The sequence below is a fragment of the Embiotoca jacksoni genome, unplaced genomic scaffold, assembly GCF_022577435.1.
Source record: "Embiotoca jacksoni isolate LCO1_2020_lvr unplaced genomic scaffold, fEmbJac1.0.p SCAF_26, whole genome shotgun sequence".
Taxonomy (NCBI): domain Eukaryota; kingdom Metazoa; phylum Chordata; class Actinopteri; family Embiotocidae; genus Embiotoca; species Embiotoca jacksoni.
Window position 1 is genome coordinate 5,463,780 of NW_027185377.1, and position 18,946 is coordinate 5,482,725.

At 44.6% G+C, this 18,946-nt stretch overlaps 1 protein-coding gene across 4 annotated transcripts; it reads right to left on the bottom strand.

The window, feature by feature from the left end:
* Positions 1 to 112: 112 nt before the first annotated feature.
* Positions 113 to 18,348, bottom strand: sec24c (SEC24 homolog C, COPII coat complex component). Of its 4 annotated transcripts, XM_069160298.1 has the most exons (25): positions 18,207 to 18,348; positions 16,107 to 16,285; positions 15,788 to 15,868; positions 14,431 to 14,557; positions 13,102 to 13,268; positions 12,183 to 12,917; positions 11,956 to 12,098; positions 10,962 to 11,030; positions 9,372 to 9,480; positions 8,967 to 9,094; positions 8,074 to 8,212; positions 7,861 to 7,976; positions 7,613 to 7,737; positions 7,288 to 7,479; positions 7,107 to 7,200; positions 6,625 to 6,741; positions 6,368 to 6,538; positions 6,072 to 6,168; positions 5,825 to 5,970; positions 5,357 to 5,495; positions 4,759 to 4,877; positions 4,121 to 4,300; positions 3,789 to 3,974; positions 3,010 to 3,099; positions 113 to 2,310 (listed from the first exon to the last, which is right to left on the bottom strand). In XM_069160298.1, the coding sequence occupies exons 2-25, from the start codon at positions 16,264 to 16,266 to the stop codon at positions 2,170 to 2,172; spliced, it is 3,771 nt and encodes a 1,256-aa protein (XP_069016399.1). In that variant the 5' UTR covers positions 16,267 to 16,285; positions 18,207 to 18,348; the 3' UTR covers positions 113 to 2,169. The 4 variants fall into 4 exon arrangements, with proteins under 4 accessions (XP_069016399.1, XP_069016401.1, XP_069016400.1 ...); XM_069160300.1 differs by lacking the exon at positions 15,788 to 15,868; XM_069160299.1 differs by lacking the exon at positions 10,962 to 11,030.
* Positions 18,349 to 18,946: the final 598 nt, after the last annotated feature.

Below are 18,946 nucleotides of genomic sequence, written 5' to 3' on the forward strand. Positions count from 1 at the left end.
ATCAAGATGTGTACAGCAATATGAACAGAATTTATTCTGATTGTGATTTATCATGAAAACGTTTCTCAGTGAAGACACGGAGCACCATGAACGTGAGGACCACAACATCGCGTTTCACTTTTAACAACCATTTTATTAGCAGTCCCAAGAGGCAATGAAAAAAAAAAGAAAAAGAATCAAAGAAAAAGAGGAACAGAAATTAAGATATAGTCGAGATGGTGGGTCAATCAAAGTCAGTGAACGTAAAGAGGGAACAGAGGTCTGCACACACACACACACACACACACACACTCACACACACACCAAACACAAAGTCACATCATTAGAAAAGGAACAGAAAGTGATAAATGAAGACTGAATTTAATCTCAAGGGGAGAGTATGTTTGCATGTGTGTTGGCGGATCCCTCTGTTCCTCATGAGAAATTCACCAGGACCAACCCCACATTCTCACACACACACTCATACACACACACGTGCACACACACACACACAAACCTCGCACTCACACTCGCATATCAAAAAGTCCGTCTTCCTCTCTTCACTAAAAGCCGTGATTTTGTATTCAGCGCTCTTCGTGACAGAGAAACCAACCATCAACAAACCGCAGCTGCTCAGGCAGGTCTTTAAAATTGTTATTATCATCTATTAATTCTGTACAGATTATATATTTTATTTACACACTGAACGGCTTTTCAGTGCGGAGACAACTCAAAAGTTTGCAAACATTAACTGATGTTTGTTCAGCTGCTGTCATTCTGTGCTCATTTCTGTCTGCTGCAAATTCACTTTTTTTTTTTTTTATACAATTCTGGAAATCTCAGCTTTTGATTGATATAAAGTCTGCAGCACTACACGTCATCAGGAGACGCAATCATTCACAGAAACTGAACAGGAGGGAGGGGGGGGGGGATGTTCGATCACCGTGATGCTGAAATGAAAAGTTCACATGCCTCATTGATTTCCTTTTTTTTTTTTTTCTTTTTTTCTTCAGTTTATTTCTTCAGTCCACTTTGTCTGTGCCGTTTGTCAGTGCTGCATAGACTCAGAACTAAATGAGGGAATCATGATGACAGTAATCTGAAATGCACATTTGGGGCCCAAACAGCAGAGCCACATCTTTTGCATCAATAAAGAAAACTGATGTAAAATAATCAGGATTATACCAATGACAGCCATGATTTATTACTCACCGCTGTCACGTGCACCCTTAATTTCAGTTCACTAGTGGACACTGAAACCAGATTTTACACTTTAAAGATTCGTCTTGAATGATCTCTGCAAGGATAAACTCATCGGACTCTAGTTTGAGCTGTTAATCCAGGGTTTAAATTTAGGTAGTAGCACCTGGAGACCCAGCAGGAGAGCCAAATTGGGCAGATAATCCTCTCACATCTGGAAACAGACACGCACGCGCGCACACACACACACACACACACACACACACACACACACATTATGGATGATTGGAGCAGCATGTTGGGGGAGAAGGGGGAGTGGGGTACTAAGGCCAAGAGTTAAGTGGGGGGGAAAAAAAAAAAAAAAAAAAAGACAAAGAAAGAACAGCATTTATATTCAATTCCATTTTACGTCTTGGTATGTAGATGTCCTTCACTCTAATGGGATTCAATCATATAAAAAGTGTTTCGCTATCCGAGCATCGCCAGTGCACCCAAAACAGCCTTTTCAGTGCTCGTAATACAGACAGGACTCCCGACTGGTCAACGTTAGCCGCCTCCGTCGCTCTGTCAGTCTGTTGCATACATAATTGTTCACTCGTGTTTATATACATTACCCTCCCTCGTCAGATATTTCGCTCCTGCTGTGCTGGAGCAGAAGATTTGAGGCAGAGTAAAGCTTGATTAACATCCTCAATCTTTCTCTCTGTTTCTCTCTCTCTCTCTCTCCCCCTCTCTCACACACGCACGCGCACACACACACACACACACACACACACACACGACGTGATCTGCCAGCTGGTCTGTGGAGCTCAGCTGACATACAGCAAGGAGAGCTTTAGTTTATTAGGTTTAAAAAAAAATAATAATAAAAAAAAAAATAGATAAAGCGCTTTCTTTCACATGAAAGGTAACATGGAGGGTGGGAGGAGGGAGGGGGAGGGGCTCTCTGCGGCGGGGGCTTATACAGGTGACGGGTGCGAATTTGGGGGCCTAGCTGAGAAGCTGGCGGATCTCCTTGTGCATGTGACACAGGAAGTCCACGTATGACGCTCCCCCGCTGGCGCTCTTGTCCTCGACCAAGAAGTGCCTGAATATGAGCTCGGCTCTGTCTTCCTGTTTCACCACCATCAGCTGCAAACCAGAGGAGAGAGGAAGTGAAAGAGGGGCACGATATATGAAAAACCTTTCTACACATTTATAAAAACGTGTCCATACTATCGAGTATCAAACACCCAAAGACCGCTTGGAACAGTTATTTTCGTTATCAAAAAGTGACAGTGAAAATTTGATTATTGTCTACAAGATGTATGAACACCCCAAATAATAATGTTTTCTTTTTATCAGATTACAAAAGAAAAACCTCACATCTGGGAAGTTGAAACTAGAGAAAGTTTGGCTTTTTTTTTTTGCTTGATTATTGACTTAAATAATTCATGAATTATCAAAATAGTTGCCAATTAAATTTTTTGTTGATCTAAGTGACCTGCTTTCAGGTATTAACAGTAAAAACTCCTCAGTAGGTCAGATACAGATTCTCGATAAGTTATTTTAACTCAATTCGTTCCCCATATATAACTTTGACTTTGTAAAATTTGAACAATTATAAATAGTCAAACTATGTCGGCTTTATATTAACACAGATTACTCGAGAACTTTGGCAGTTTTTTGTTCAAAGAAAAAGGAACATGTAGAAAAAGACATTCAGTGACCAGTTCACCAACCAGTTATTGGCGAGATGGTACAGAGCCCCAAACAAGACGGGAAACAAAAAACCCAATACAAAGCATTTAAAGACATCAGTGAAGTAACAAAGAAAAAGAGAGAGCTTGCCTTCATGTATCGAGATCTCTGCGCTCTGAAGGAGTCGATGATCTCTCGGAGTCTCTGAGAGAACGGGTTGTCTAGAACCGGCAGACTTGTCTGAAACACAGAGCGGCCGCATTCAGAAATGAGACACAACCATGACAATTTGTCAGATGTAAAACAATAAAAATCAATGTTTACTGCAACATAATAGTTTTAATCTATTGTGACGCCCTCTAAGAAAAATAAAATAAAAAACAACCCTGAAACCTAAAGCAGCATCTGAAAACAACCTCCTAAAACCTGGGGGAGGGGTTTTCTGAAAAACTAAAACCTGAATTTCTCAGCCTCTGTAGCAGAGACACAAGAAATACAAATTATTTGAGTTTAACCCTTTGGCTTTAATGGAAAATTATTTAATTTGCCCTCATGTTTATTAAATTTTTCTAAACATCAATAAACAAACAAACAAAAATTGTTGCACTCTTGAGAACAAGACTAGAAACGGCTGGTATACAGTTGGACGACGTATGAAACGCTACAGGACTTTTAATTTGGAACAAACGCTTGCAATTTGAAACGGATACAGGAAGTAGCGGTAACTTCACACCACACAGTACCACTGTGAGGAAGGTATGAAAGCCCAAAACTTCAGGCAGAGAATATATATATCTATATATATATATAGATATATATACACACACACACACACACACACACAAGAAACAAGTTGGGTGATTTCAATGGCCTTCACCCACAAACACAACCGGAGTTTAAACCCCGGGAGACGATATGTGTCCTCTCACCATGCTCGACTCGATCTGGCTGAAGCTCGGCGTGCCGAAGATGTTGAGCAGCAGCTCCTGCTGGACGCTGGCTCCCACCCACAGGAAGAGGTGGAGCCCCGTCTCCAGGAGGTAAACGCCGCCTTTCGACAACCTCTCCTCCGAGTCCCGGACCGCCACCGGCAACGACTCGCTATCCAACTTCACCTGGAAAGTTAAAAGAGTTGCTGTTGCCATCTTACTGCTCGAAGGAGCACATCGAAATCCAGACTCATTCTTTCCACCCTAACAAGTGTGGCGGGATTCAGTGCTCAGGGTGGACGTAGTAGCGACACAAAACATTGCGGTCTCACCAGTGGCAGCAGGCGGGGGTAGAAGAAGACGTGGCTCTCCGTGACGTCCATGCAGCTGATCAGCTGCCTCAGGTAAGCCCGGTCGTCCAACGAGACGTCGGCTCCCGGCAGCAGCAAGTCGCTCTTCAGCACACAGTTCAGGTAAACCGGCAGCAGCTTCATGCACTCTGGGAGAATCAGCTGGAAAACACGCAGACGTAGTGCTGGGGATGTAAATACTGACGTGCCCTGCCAAGACACGGTGACTATGAGATAAGCTGGCAGGTGCCATAGGAAGGATATACTGTACAAATAAGAGACAAGCTCATTCTTTAGTGAACACTATTTAAGCTCCGCTTGCATTTTACAGTCTTCATTGCTCATATATGAGGCTAGATTGTAATATACGATCACCTGCAAGCTTTTTGAATATTTTCTCATCAGCAAATGGAGCTGGTTTAGGTTTGTCTAAAAACCTGAAATCTAAGTGACATTAAATCTTGAACTTAAAAGTCGAGAAAAAAAAAACTGGACCACGGAAAAGAAAAACTAAAAAGCAGGAAAGTTACAAAAACGTATTGGCCAGTTTGGTCTCGTTTCCTGTTTAATGCAAAATGTTTCCGTGGGAACTGGAGCAGATGTGCTGACGCTTTATGTACCTGACCAGCAGACGAGGGACTTGCACAGTTCTTCCGGTAGCAGGCCAGAATCTGAGCACACTGGTTGATCAGAGTGTCTCTCACCGCCTTGGTCGGGTTGTTCAGGACGCCACGGAAAGCTGTGAGACATGAAAACACACACACACACACACACACACAAAATATAGAGCGCAACGAGGAGTTAATCAACCACCAGGAACCAATATAAAATAACAGGCTAATAATGCGTGCGTGTGATTTGATGACGTAAGGCGTTTCACACTATTGTCTCAAAAAAAAAGAAGAAGGTGCAACTGGCTTTGAACAACGATTGAAGCTGCAAACGTCGGTGTCGGTAACAGCTCCAGCTTTCTACCGTCGGTTCGTTTACAGCGCCACAGGAGCAGCTGACGGTTGCCTGATGTTATTTTTAGAAAATGTCACTCACTCGACTCTCCACTCGCACGTCGCTAGAGGACGGTGCAGGATGAGTACATTTGTAGAGTACAGATTGGCCCCGCCCCCCTCAGGTCCACCACCTGCCTTCGCACTGAGCGAGCAGTGAAGAAGATGCTGCGCATGCCGGTCGAAAAGAAAAAGAAAAGAAAAGAAAACTCACCGTATTTAGAGAGGAAGTTGATGATCGTGTCCGTCTCACAGTTGCGGTAGAGGTCGGCCAGCTGAGAGCAGCAGTTGACGGCCATGTTGTGGATGCGGAGACGCCGTTGGCCGCTGCAGCTGGTGTACAGCACGGCACACTGCAGGGAGACAAACCGGGACAGAAACCTCTCACACGCGAACCGGTTTTGATGGTATTGATGTAACGCATGGTGTCATTCACGATAATGTCGGCTTACTTCTTGGGGGAAATAAATTCATATCAAAGATAATAGCAGTATTAAGATTATTTAACAGTATGACAGTAATACATAACAAGAGTAGGATGTATGCTACGTGCATGAGATGAGTGAGGCAAACCGTTACGTTTATGCGTTATCGACACTTATGTTACTGCGACTGGAGTGAAAACAAAGCAAATAAAACAGTTGAGATTTCTCTTTGGAGGATTTTGTTCACAAACACACACCTGCATGAGCGCGCCCGTCTCCTCGCTGAGCTTGTCGTCGTGTTTGAACTCGACAGTGATGGCCTTGTCACAGTCCAGGCCCGCCAGCTCCACATCTGTGGTGTTACTCATGAAAAAGGAGCCTAAGAAGTCTGTCGCTCGGATACCTGAAGGAAACGCGAGGTCAGTTGTCACGTGCCGCATCTCTCGGTCAGACTCCTCTTTTCTTTTTTCTGTCTTTCTTTGTTCGAAATGCTGGAAGTCTCACCTGTGCTGGTTCGCACCCTCATAACAGCATCGAACCCAACGAGTTTCTGAACGTCTCGTCGGAGGTCGTTCAGGAATCGCTCCTGATCCGACTGAGCCTGGGATAAAAGAGAATACGCCACGACTTAAGTGTCGAAACGCTTTCACGGCAAAGAAGACCAACTAAAGAAGAGAAACATCCACTTCTACGGCTGAATACAGTTCATCATAAAAAATCTCTCGAGTCGGCTGCCTAAATTTAAACCCGCGGATTTAGACGATCGAGGCTGAAGGAGGAGCGGGGAGATCTTTGCTCACCTGGAAGTAGGTGTATTTGTAGACTGAGCCTCCAGTGGAGACAGGGACCACCCCTAACGTGGCGACATCCACGTACTGGTTGGGGAAGAGGAATAGATCCACACAGCAGCCCTGGGCTACACACTCCTTAGCCAGGGTGTTGTAGAAAGCCACCTGCGGCTGAAACAGAGACTGTGGATGACAGAAGAGGACGGAGTGAGAATAACAAACCGAGTCAGGAGAATACGAAACTCGCGTGTTGCTGCACTCGTGTTTACCTTCTCCTTGTCCGTTCCAATCAGCTTCTTGTCTTCTCTGTTCTTTAGTTTTCCAGGAGCCTCTGCGATGGGCAGCGAGGTGTGAAACACAAACAGCTTCCCTGCACAGTCAGCAGCCTGAGAAATAATAACATGAAACCATCAGCGGTGTCAGCGGCAGCGTACACACTCCGTGTCCGGATGCATTAAAATCCAGCTGACTTATCGCTGCGTATTTTTGGTTTCAGACCTTTGTAGCTTCACTTGAATATTTTTGCTTCTGTACAGCTCACACAAAAAAAAAAAAAAAAAACCAAAAATATTTCACCTCAAGCTTATTTAGAAGAAGAAATATCACAACAAACTATTCTGGGAACTTTATGTGCCAGATATTAATTCAGAATAAAGGTGTACTTCAAGAGCTTCTGAAAAACTTGAAATGACATTATCAGGCCTCAGAAAGCTTCCAGAAAAAACCCCCCAAAAAACAAAAATATGGTTACCTTGAGTGCCTCCAGTCCTGCCTGGATGACGGGTCCAAACACCGTCTCCGTCTCCCTGGTGTCTGCAAACATCTCTGGGATCTGGTCCAGCAAACTGAGAAAACAGCAGCAGCGTGTCATTAAACAGATCCGTTTGGTTTGTATCTGCTGATGTGCGAGCGTCGGCTCTGCGTCTGCTCACCTCTCGATAACAAGCCGGCTTTCGTTTACGTTGACCAGGAACCCGTCGAGGAGGGGCACAAACATGTCTGACACGTCCGACACCACCAACATCTGCGGCTGGGCCAGGCTGGACTTCACATTGTAGAAGTGCAAGACCTTGTTGTAGGTGACAAAACCCACCCGCACCACAGAGTCGATCTCTGGGTTCTCCCTGAATGCAGAAAGGGAGGAAATTGGATAAAGGTCAAGATCAGATTCCTGACGAGAGCCAGAAGTAAAAGTGTGTTCAGTTTCTTTTCTTCGTCCAACATCATTCATTTCTTCCAGCCTGTGTATCTGCTCACCTGGGCAGGTAGTCCAGCAGGGTCTTAAGTTCCTGGCAGACAATGTTGACCATGCCGCTCTTAACAGCGTTGTAGGACACGTCGATGAGGAAGATGAAGGCTGGAGGCTGAGGAAGCTTGTTGTTCTGTTAAGAGACAGGAAATTATTTAAGCCGTGTGTAACTTAAAACTCATTTTCTGCTCAGATTCAGTACCTGCTTGATGTATCAATAAAAAAAAATAAAAACCCTGGTGATCCCAGATCGTACCTTACAATAGTCGACAGTGGCCAAGAACTCGTAGCTGCCCAGTGAAAGCTCCGGCCTATCGTAGCAGTCCACCCTCTTACCGGTGTGGTCCAGATGCTGGAAGTAATGTGGAGGCACTGTCGGGGAAAAAGAGCAACAAGGGACAAAATGGATCGATTTAGAAATTCATCCAACACTGCAAGTTTTAGCACGTTAACGAACACACGAACTCACCCTCTGTGACACAGCTGCAGAACCCGCACTGGAAGCGGCGGCCTCCCTCGATGAACTGCATGTATGGACACATGTAGGCCTTACAGCGGTTGCAGCGGATTGGACCGCCTTCGCCGTGGTCCACCAGGTAGGGAGGGGTCTAACAGGGGAATTAGTGAAAGGGGGAAGACACGACTCTTACGTTGGGGCCGACAGACCTCATTCATACAATACAAACAAACAAGGGTGACCTAATGTGGACAGAATTACTGAGCAGGGACGCCATGTGGGCCGCACCAGTTTATCAGTTCAAATTACATCTGCTTTTCCCTACTGCTGCTTTTCACGCCAAAATGATGTAACGCACAAGTCGGCCAGTCCAAATGGATATTGGTTGCACACGACGAGAGCATGAAACAAGGTCACGTAGCCACTCCCACCTCTGTCATTTTGAGACAGATTATCCCACTGACATTACAGGCATCCAATGATAATATCTCTATATCAGGCGTTTCTCTGAAAAATAATCTTTTGTCAAATCTGGCTCGAAAACTGTCCGACTGTTACAGCAGAAGGTGGTGCTGTGGCACGTGCACATGTGGTAAAGAGGGTGAAATGCAGGGGAAAAGCTTGTTGACGGGTCAAATCAACTTCACAATATAGTCCAAATTTACAGAGGTAGCCAGCAGCCTCCATAACAACACCAACGCTGTACTGTTTGTATACGGAGCGCCTTTAACAGAGGAAATGATTCCACCGCTTCCGATATCTTTCCAGCGAAAACAGTTTTATCTCCTCGGGAGGTTATTGTGCCAGATCAGATCAGAAAAAGGCCCAGTCGAGACGGGGCTCGCAACATTCACAGCACAAAGCAGACAGGAGAGAGTGAGAAGAGGAGGGGAGGCGTCGCTCACCTCATCTGCCGGCAGCGTGGCGAGGGGCTTCACGACGGCAGCCAGCGGCACCTGAGACTGCTTGGCCATGTCGGCTGTGCAAGGCATATTGTAGGCCGTACAGCGAATAAACCTGGGACTGGCATTACCTAAACACAAACGCAAATCCTCCATTAATATCCCACGAGGTCCACATGACCCCCCTCCCCCTCCCCCCCAGGAGGAGACGCGAGCTATTCCCTTTTTCTTGTTTGTGTTTATTTGTCGGGGGAAGGAAGAAATCTTCAGGATAATTCATTCATTTTTCACAAGGACTCAAGTTTGGAGGATGCGGGTGAAAAAAAAAAAAAAAAAAAAAAAAAAAAAAAAAGTGAGTGACTATAACTTCTTCAACAACTAAATGTTTTAGAATGAAGTAGGACTGACCTTGGTCTTTGACCTGGAAGTTGGTTGTGACCAGCGGTGGGGCCTGACCTCTGACCCCTGTGGTGAACGGCTCAGTGATCTTAGCCCGGTCATCCTCTATTACCTGGATCTACAAAGGAGGAGAGGATAAAAATGTCTTTACTTTAGTAAACATTCACAGCATCATTATACACGTATAATACGAAACGCTGTCACTGCCCGGGTCTCATAAAAGTCCAAAAGAAGAATATTTAACACCCATGCACTTTCACACAGCCCCCCCCCCCCCCCCCCCACACACACACCTGCAGCTACACACCTAAACCCCATCAATATCTGCAGATGACGGTTTCATACTGAAGATGCTACAGATTCATGCTGAAGTTGTATTGTAGTTTTACATACATGATAAAGTGACAAAACTTTGAAAACAAAAACAAATGAAAAGGATTTATCAAGGCATGCCTTTAATGCAAGGAACTGGGGGTAAGTCAAAACGCTGCAGGCCGCATGCAGGGCACGGAAAAGGATTGAGGGGATGAGGCTGTTTAAACTTCCCAATGACTGACTACAGCTCTCCCAAGCTGGCAAAACTAAGATGGGCTGCCTCAAAGGCCCGATCAAACACATAGACAGTGAGGTGGGAGACGGTTATGACGCGGGGAGGAGGTGGAGGGGTGGGGGGGGGGGGGCATCTCTACGGCACAAATATGATTAACAGTGTGGAAAACACTCTTAGACACTGCCGGCAGCGTGGCGAGGCTGCAAGTTAAATGAGAAAACTGATACTACGGGACGTGTTGGAGACTCCTGGTGGATACCGGTTTTAACTAAAGCACCGTCCACACAGCCTGTTCAAGGTGGAAATGATGCGCCATTACTTCGACTGTTCTTTATACAAGGTGTGAACTTGCAATGAGAGGAGCGCTGTTGCGTCATTAGGCCGGCAGCAGAGGTCGTCACGCTGCATTATGCTTCCTTTTTTTTGCCCGTGTAAAAAAAAGAAAAGCCGGCAAAAAGACGGATCTTAAAACGGGCCGAAGAAATAATCTACAATTCTTAAAATTGTTGTTTTTCCAGTTTTCAGTTCTTGTCTGTATTCAACAAACAAACTGTAATGCGTGTTGCTTAATGAGCCAGGCTGGTTGTCCCCCCCCCCCTGCTGTTTCTAATCTTTATGCTTTAGTTAAGCTAGCTGGATAACAGCAGTGGCTTCGTACTTAAATGTACAGACATGTGATTAGTAGCAAGCTTATCATGTAACTCTCAGGTAGACGGTAAATAAGAAAGTTTCCCACAATGTCAAACTTTTACTTTAAATATGATTCGTGTTGCATTTTGTTTGGATTGTAACCAAAATCTAAAAGCTGTATCTGTGACGAACAGCATCCGTGTATCATTTCAGTCCTTTCGGACGCAGCTCTTAGGAAAGGACGGTTGACCCATTAACGCAAGTTGTTCTTCTTTCTGATAGGAGTCATTCTCTCACACCGTCCCTGACTCTGAGGGGTAAGGAGGGGAGGACAGGAGGTGGAGGCAGTGGGTTGATGCCGTCGGGCAGAGAGAGGACAGGATGAGGCAGGGGAAGAGGCAGGCACACAGGAAACTTACTGGGCTGGGGATAGCGTCTGGATCTATTCTATGTCTTGATTTCTGCACAGCCGGCATGTCAGACGCTTGCTTTACATTCAAATGTTTGTCCAGCAAATTGTGTAAAACAAGACAAAAATGAATGAATACAAAGAGTGAAAAGATCAAACGGAGTGTGAGAAGAAAAAAAGCTCAGCAGGACTGTGCTGAGTAGCGGGCAGCATTGTTGTTATTTAGACAGAAATTAATCAGCAGTATCGATTACAGATTAGTGGCATTGTTTACTTTAAGACAGTAAAGTGCAAGTAGATGTGAATTCATCAGCAGCCTTACGAACATGCTAAACGTCTCCACGTGTAAAAGACGGCTGCAGAAGGTTACAAACAAAGTGAAAATATTTCACTTCTGTAGAGCTGGGCAATATCAAGACAATCGTTTTCAAAATCAATATAGAACTGTGGTATCCAGTGGTGAATGTGGTGTGCCAGGTGGAACAGACAAATATATATTTATTACATCATTTTCAAAATTTGAACAGGTTAAAAGTATGATTAAATGACTCTTAAAACGTACAATATGCGACATCAACAGGCCGTAAAATCTGTCCCACATCCCACAAATGATTAAAAAGTGACAAATTCAGAGGATGAAACTGGATATTGTGACACTGCACATGATAATATCACTGAAAATTCAGATCATTGTGAGGATAATATTACAGCCCAGCTCTAAGTGGTGCATGCAAAATCATACACACTCTGTGGTAACTTTATTAGGTACACCTGTAGAATGTAACGCACTTCAGTTCAACAGGTCGAACATAAAATGTATATTTACAAAGTTTATAAGGGTAGAATTTATACTGACATTAGGAACTCTCCATATAATGCATCAGTACATCACCACCAAAATGAACTCGACAGTAAAAATCCTGACCATCATAAAAGGGATGAAAAGAGGGTGTTATATTGTAAACCTAAAACTTTCGAGTGAAACAGTAAATGCATTCGCTCACCGGGCTGGGAATGGCGTCTGGGTCAAGTCTTTTCTGTGCAGGTGGAGCAGGAGCTGGTGCCGGTGCAGGCGCGCCATAGTTTGGTTGCCCGGGATAAGGGCCTGCATAACCCGGCTGAGGGCCTCTCACCTGCCCAAACGCACCTGGAGAGCATGAAATAACAGCTGAGCAAAAGAGAAAACAAACAGTTACCTGGTTAGCTTCTACATAACGGGCCGTCTCCTCACCGTTCTGCTGAGGAGGGTATCCCGTCTGCATGCCAGGCTGAGATGGAGGCTGCTGCAGGGGTCCAGGAGGGCCTGGGGGGCCCAGTGGTCCTGGCGGCATGTGGTTGCTCTGAGCCATGGAAGTGGGAGGCATCTGAGCTCTGGGAGGAGGGGGTCCTGAGTGGTAAGGGGATGGCTGGGATGGAGGAAGCTGCTGTTGGGGTGGCATGGGGCCCGGGTACTGGCAAGAGGTGACGGAGGTGGGAGGAGGACCAGGGGGAGGAAAAGAGCCAGGCTGAGAGGATGGAGGGGGTCCTCTGGGTGGGAAGGAGCCTTGGGCTGGGGGAGGCGGGCCAGAAGGGTAGGCGGCCTGACTGACAGGTGGAGGTGGTGAGGAAAAAGGGGGCTGGGGTGGAGGGAAGGACTGCTGTGGCTGAGTCACGGGGGGAGCAGGGGCTTGACTGGGTGGAGGCACAGGACCTGAGTAGGAGGAGGGAGGTAAGGTTTGATGAGAAGGAGGATGTGGGGGTGCAGAAGAGTTGAACTGCTGTTGAGAGGTAGGGGGGACAGAAGAGTTGAATGGCTGTTGAGAAGGAGGCGGTGGGCCTCCGTAGTATTGCTGAGAAGGTGCGGGGCCACTGGGAGGTGGTGGTTGGGTCTGAGCAGCGGACACAGGGGGAGGGGCTTGAGTGTAGGAGGGTGGAGGTGCAGCCGGGTAGGCAGTACTGACGGGAGGCTGCGAGCTGTGAGGTGGGGCTGAACAGAGAGCAGACAGTGTGACATTATTTAAGTGTCATAAAGTCAATAATAGACTTCATGCATTTGCAATGAGAACATTTAAATCTTTAATAAGATGCATCCACGTCACATGTCATACTCCATTCACATCACTGGTGAAATAAATTACATTACACTCGAGCACAAGTCTGTCTAACTTTACCGTATCCTGGCCCCGCGGGAGTCGGCGGCCCAGAGTTGATCTGCATCCCAGTCATCTGGTTGGTGATTTGTTGCATTGTGTGTGGAGGCCCGTAGTGTTGGGGATAGGAGGGGTGCGGCCCTGACAGGTTCACAGCTCCTTGGTTGTATGGCTGAGACACAGCAGGCCTGGAAACACACAAATCTTTTAGTGTATCTGCGTGCATTTAAACCGGCACTGCAGAAGGGAGAGAAAAAAAATGGTCCACCCTGCAGGTTTAAGTAATCCCTGTACATCTGGTTTTCCCCAGAAAACTAATTTCTTAAAATTTATGTTCACAAGAAAAATGTTTTTTGTAATCAGGACAGAGGATTAGAGAAATCTGGTTTCCTCAGCTAGAGCTTTCCTGGAGAAGGATTTCTTGGCCATGTATGTGGCTTTTTACATATACGTACGTGTGTGTGTGTGTGTGTGTGCGTGCAACAATGAGCTCACAGGAAGACGGTCACAGAGTATCTGGATAAAAAGGGAATCATCAACAATTGTTTATCACTGTTGAACATTTGTAAATGTCAAGACACATGTAGTGAGGAGGTGCAGTACTGTGTTCTCTCACTGTGCTCAGAGACACACACACACACACACACACACACACACACACACACACACACACACACACACACACACACACACACACACACACACACACACACGGCAGCTTCTTCTATCATTAATACAGTTAAAATAAGACAGCCATGCTTTTATAGTAACACGGTCGTCAGGGGAGACACCTGATTACTAACTAACATGTACACATAGATTTACAGTAACCAGGTTAACTGCACATCAACACAGAGATTATCACGACATATTAACAAAACTACATGTGTTTAAATTACAAACAAAGATTTTGATAGAAACAGCTAATCTGTTAAACAGCCTTGGTAATTTTTTCTTCCTGACATCAGAGTATCCTGGAGCAGCTCCAGTCGGGATAATAATATCCAAACTTGGTGGACTCGTGTGGCCTCTTTGCTGTACCCGACCTAATGTAGCATTTAAAACCTGCTTTAAGGAAAACGGTACTGAATAAAACTTTCTCACAGTTCAAAATATCTCTGAACACATTGAGTGTTTGTGAATATTTTGCTTTGGTTGGTTTGAAGTCCACTTTCACTTCTAAGTGACCACACGACCTCTTTTGAGGAGCATAAAGTCCTGAAGTTTAAGACTGTGCAGTGCAGTTATCTGGCGAGTTTAAATGGATTCTGTCAACTGCTTGAAAGAAACATATAAAGCAAAGGCTGCAGAATTTGAATTACATTATTAAATAAAATAACGTGTAATTACCTAGGTGGTGCTTGTGTCATAGGTGGGGGTCCATTTTGAATGTCCCCTTGACTGTGACTGTACTGATTATACTGTTGAGGTGCTGAGACAGGAGGCTGTCCAGACGTGGGCGGACCTCTGGCAGGACCTGAAATGAAAGAAGAAATGAACACATGCTTGCAACAAGCAATATCTGCTACAAAGAATCCTAAATCCATCCTGATATCAGTCTTTCTAAAGTGACGGGATCAATACGGCAAGCTAAACACGGCCGTAGGCCGCTGCGGTGGCCAAACTCATTTTTAGAACTGATTTACATTCCCAGACTTTGCCTCTGGGGTTATGAGCACAAACTACATCATGAAACCAGCATAGAAAAGATCGTGTGCTGTGAGAGTCAGTCACATTAATGAGATAAAGGCTCAGATGAAAGTTGGAAATTAACACCAGACATCAGACAGTTTTAGGATGTTGATGGTAAATCGGGAAAAATCTAGCTAAGCATCTATCAGGCTGATAACTTGTCTTTGTTTTTGCTATTTACAGTGAATCTCAGTATCGTAGTCTCAGTGATGGGCAGAAAAATCCACTCAGCCTTTCCAAATGGACGCTGAAGTAACAGAGTAATAGGCATGTAAAACTGCAGAGTAAAAATCAATAGGACCAGTGGATGTACAGATTGAATCAGGAACATACTGTATCTCTCACCTAATGGAAGCGTAATTCATAATTCTGGATCATTTAAATGTTTGACGATAAAAAGGTTGCCTCACGACCATTAGGTAATCAAAGATCGTATATTACATTACATTACATTTAGCTGACTCTTTTATCCAAAGCGACTTACAATAAGGGCATTTCAACCATGAGGGTACAAAACCCAGAACAACAAGAATCAAGAAAATACAATTTCTTCAAGAAAGCCAAACTACAAAGTGCTATCAGTAAGTGCCATGTTAAGCGCTACTAAAGTTCTACTGTTCAAGGTAAAGTCTGAAGAGGTGTGTTTTTAGTTTGCGGCAGAAGATGTACAGAGTTTCCGCTGTCCTGATGTCGGTGGGGAGCTCATTCCACCATTTAGGAGCCAGGACAGCAAACAGTTGTGATTTTGTAGAGTGTTTAGCTCGCAGCGAGGGAGCAACAAGCCGATTGGTAGAAGCAGAGCGGAGGGAGCGGGCTGGGGTGTAAGGTTGGACCATGTCCTGGATGTACACTGGACCAGATCTGTTCGTAGCACGGTACGCAAGTACCAATGTTTATAGTTCAGTGAGAAAAGGACATGGCAGCAAGAATAATGCCTGCAGGTAGAAAGAGGATAAAATGATCGCCCGCCATGTGGAGTGTGAGATGAGTGAGAAAACAGAGATGAGGCAGTTACCTAAGTCAAGAGGAGAGGAGAGGTCAGAGACTGGGTTGGCTGCCACAGACTTAGAGGGAAAGCTTGTGAAAGGAGAGTAACCTGAAATACAAGAAAAGAGGGAAAGAAGGCAAATACAAAGAGATGTAGAGAAATGCGTAAAGCCAAATGAAGGAATGAGAGGGCAGTCGAGATTTAGATTAGTATTCACAGGCGCTGGGCTTCTCTCACATACATGATCACCCAAGAAAGGCGGGAGGCACGTGAGGACACTCCAAGGTTATGACTGTGTGGCTGCTGAAAAAGCATTTTATGTCTCACTTACACACAGGCATTTTACCTTGTGGTTGAGCCTCGGGCTGATAGACTGAAGCAGGACTGTTGTAGGGTGCGTAGGGGGCAGGGTATCCCCCGTCGAGGGGAGTGTAGACGGGCTGGCCGTAGCCAGGTTGGGGCTGGCCGTATGGAGAGGCCATTGGAGTGTGCTGGTTTACATTCATCCTCAGTTCATCCCTAAATCTGGATGAAATTGGTGACATAATCATAACACAGTCGTAAACAGTTACTCAGCACCTTAATTTAAGATTAAACGTATTAGGTTTGCCTGTTTGCTGGTTCTTGGCATAATACAACGAGTGTGAAAGCCCCTGAGACTAAGATGCTAATAATGAAAAAGGCTGCTGCGGCAGTCCTCCCCCTAAAACAAGGGAACAGAACCTCAAAAAACACACAACCAACCTAAGAGAGAATATTTGCTGACTAATCTAGTTCAAGGAAAAGAGTCCAGTGGCGGTTAATGTTCCTCAAACTGTTAAACAGTCTTTTCTGTTTTTAACAACAACAACAACAACAAACAAAAAAAAAAACAGAGAGAATTGAAGGCAGTCCAAGAAACACATACCGAACACTGACTGAGGAGAGTTTGACAGCACCATGCACCTGGACTAACAAACAAGAAATTCAACCCAAAACACTTTCAGTCTTCTCCACTCTGAGCTCTGTGACTTCCTTCAGTGAAGACAAAAGAAAAAAAACAACCATATCTCATAAGGTTCATGTTTCCTGGTCCAGTGACAACACCTTTGTTGGCTTTTTAATGTTTGACTTGGCCGCACCCTCGGGTTTTTGGGTTTACATACAATGGGCAAAAAATAAATCCTGAAGAGAAAACGGCTTACAAAGACGCAGTATCAGTATAGACTGATGTCAACCAAAACGTCCAAAAAAAAAGAAAGAGTTCCAATAATTTGAAGGAAGACTGAGATATCAAACACTTTATCAGGTGTGAAAAAAAACCCTGAGACATTTGATTTTGGTGATATGGCCAAAATCAAATGTCACAATGTTTTTTTTTTTTACTAAATACCGCTATATTGACATTGCAATGATATTGTAGGGATGACTATTGGAACAACAATATTCATATGATTAGATTTTTATTTTTTTTTTACAAATAATAATCAGTATTGTGTATATTGACTGAGTGGGAAAACCAGAAAAGGACATCAATTTACTGTAATGCAGGAAGAGAGATCAGTTATGCTATTTAACAACGGTAGGATATCCAACATAATAACTCGACTTTATTAAATTAAATTAAATTAAATCCCCCCACCCCCCAAAAAAACCTGTAAACACAGAGTAAACAGAAAGTGGATGATCAACTACTACACATCACATGTCAACAACAGATGTGGAGGAGCGGTGTCATTTATTCCCATGGTTTCTGGAGACCGGCTCCAACCTACATCACAGGGTTGATGATGGGGGAGTATCATCTAACAAGATTAAAAAAAAAAAAAAAAAAAACACACACACGGGCTAAACGAGCTCTTTGAATAATTCAGCAGTTTGCAGGTGATTCACGACGAGAAACACAATCTGGAGGAGCCGTGCGGTTATTTAGTCCACCGGGCCTACCGAGTGACCCGCATCGGCTCCCCTCTCACCGGGCTACCGGGTTAGCGATTTCACTTCACAACACCGGGGGGAACTGTTCCAAAAAAAAAAAAAAAACAACCCAAAAGAAGGATATTTGAGAATAAGAAACACGCCCTTAAATTAAATTAAAGTCTCAACTTCGCAGGGAGCGAACTGACAAAACAAAACAACAGCGAAGCGGTGCCGCATTACAAGTTAGCTCGCTGACGTTAGCATCATAACAACCGAAAGCAAGAAACACGAGAATGGTTCAAACATCACGAGTCCGTTTTTGGATTTAACCACCTTCCGACACGCGGGAGAAAACGACGGCGTGCTGTCGTTGAATCCTGACAGCGAGTGAAATCAGCCGGTGTGACCAAATCGCCGCGACCGGAGCTAAAAAAAAAAAAAAAGCGAGTGCTAGCCGTGCCTTTAGCATTGCGGCTAGCGTTAGCAAACGTAGCGAAATCCCAAGATTCCCCCCAAAAAATAAAAAAAAATAAAAATGTAAACCTACCTCCGAAGTGGTGGAAACGGTTAAAAAAGAAAAAAAAAAGCCTATCCTCTGTTCGTGGTAAAACTGTGAAGCCCGGTGGCCGACGTCGTCCCGGGGTGTCGCTCACTAATCCCTTCTCCGTATCAGAAGCGGACATTCAGCGGAACTGCCGCAGCGCTGTGCCACGTCCACATCCGGACACCGCAGCGCGACTTCCTCCACGTTCACCTGCGCTGCTGAACCCGGAGCTCAGTGCTGCTGGCTGGGCTGGAGACCCCTTAAGAAGACGGTCTTTTTTTTTTTATTCTTTTTTTTTTTTTTTTTTTTTTTTTTATCAGTGCTGTAGAGGAACTAAGTACATTTAGTCCATTTTTTTTTTTTTTTTTAACTAATGCTACTTTATTCAATTTAATTTGATTTATATAGCGCCAAATCCCAACACAGGTTATTAAAGTCCTTACAGCTGAACTTTACAATATTATACAGAGAAACCCAAACAATTCAACAATTCCCATATAAGCTAAGAGGGGAAAAAAAACAAAAACCTCCTCTTTACCTCCTCAGACAGAACCAGGCTCAGAGGTGGGCGTCCATCTGCCTCGACCGGACGGGGTTAGAGGAGAGCAGAGAGATTGTTTGTGGCATAAAGTTTGTGGCAGTTTGGACAGAAATCCAAGAAGATTTAGACTTTACTTTTTGTTATTGATTTTTATTTTTAAATTTTGTTTTGTATTGTTGTTGACCTTTGGTTTGGTATTAGT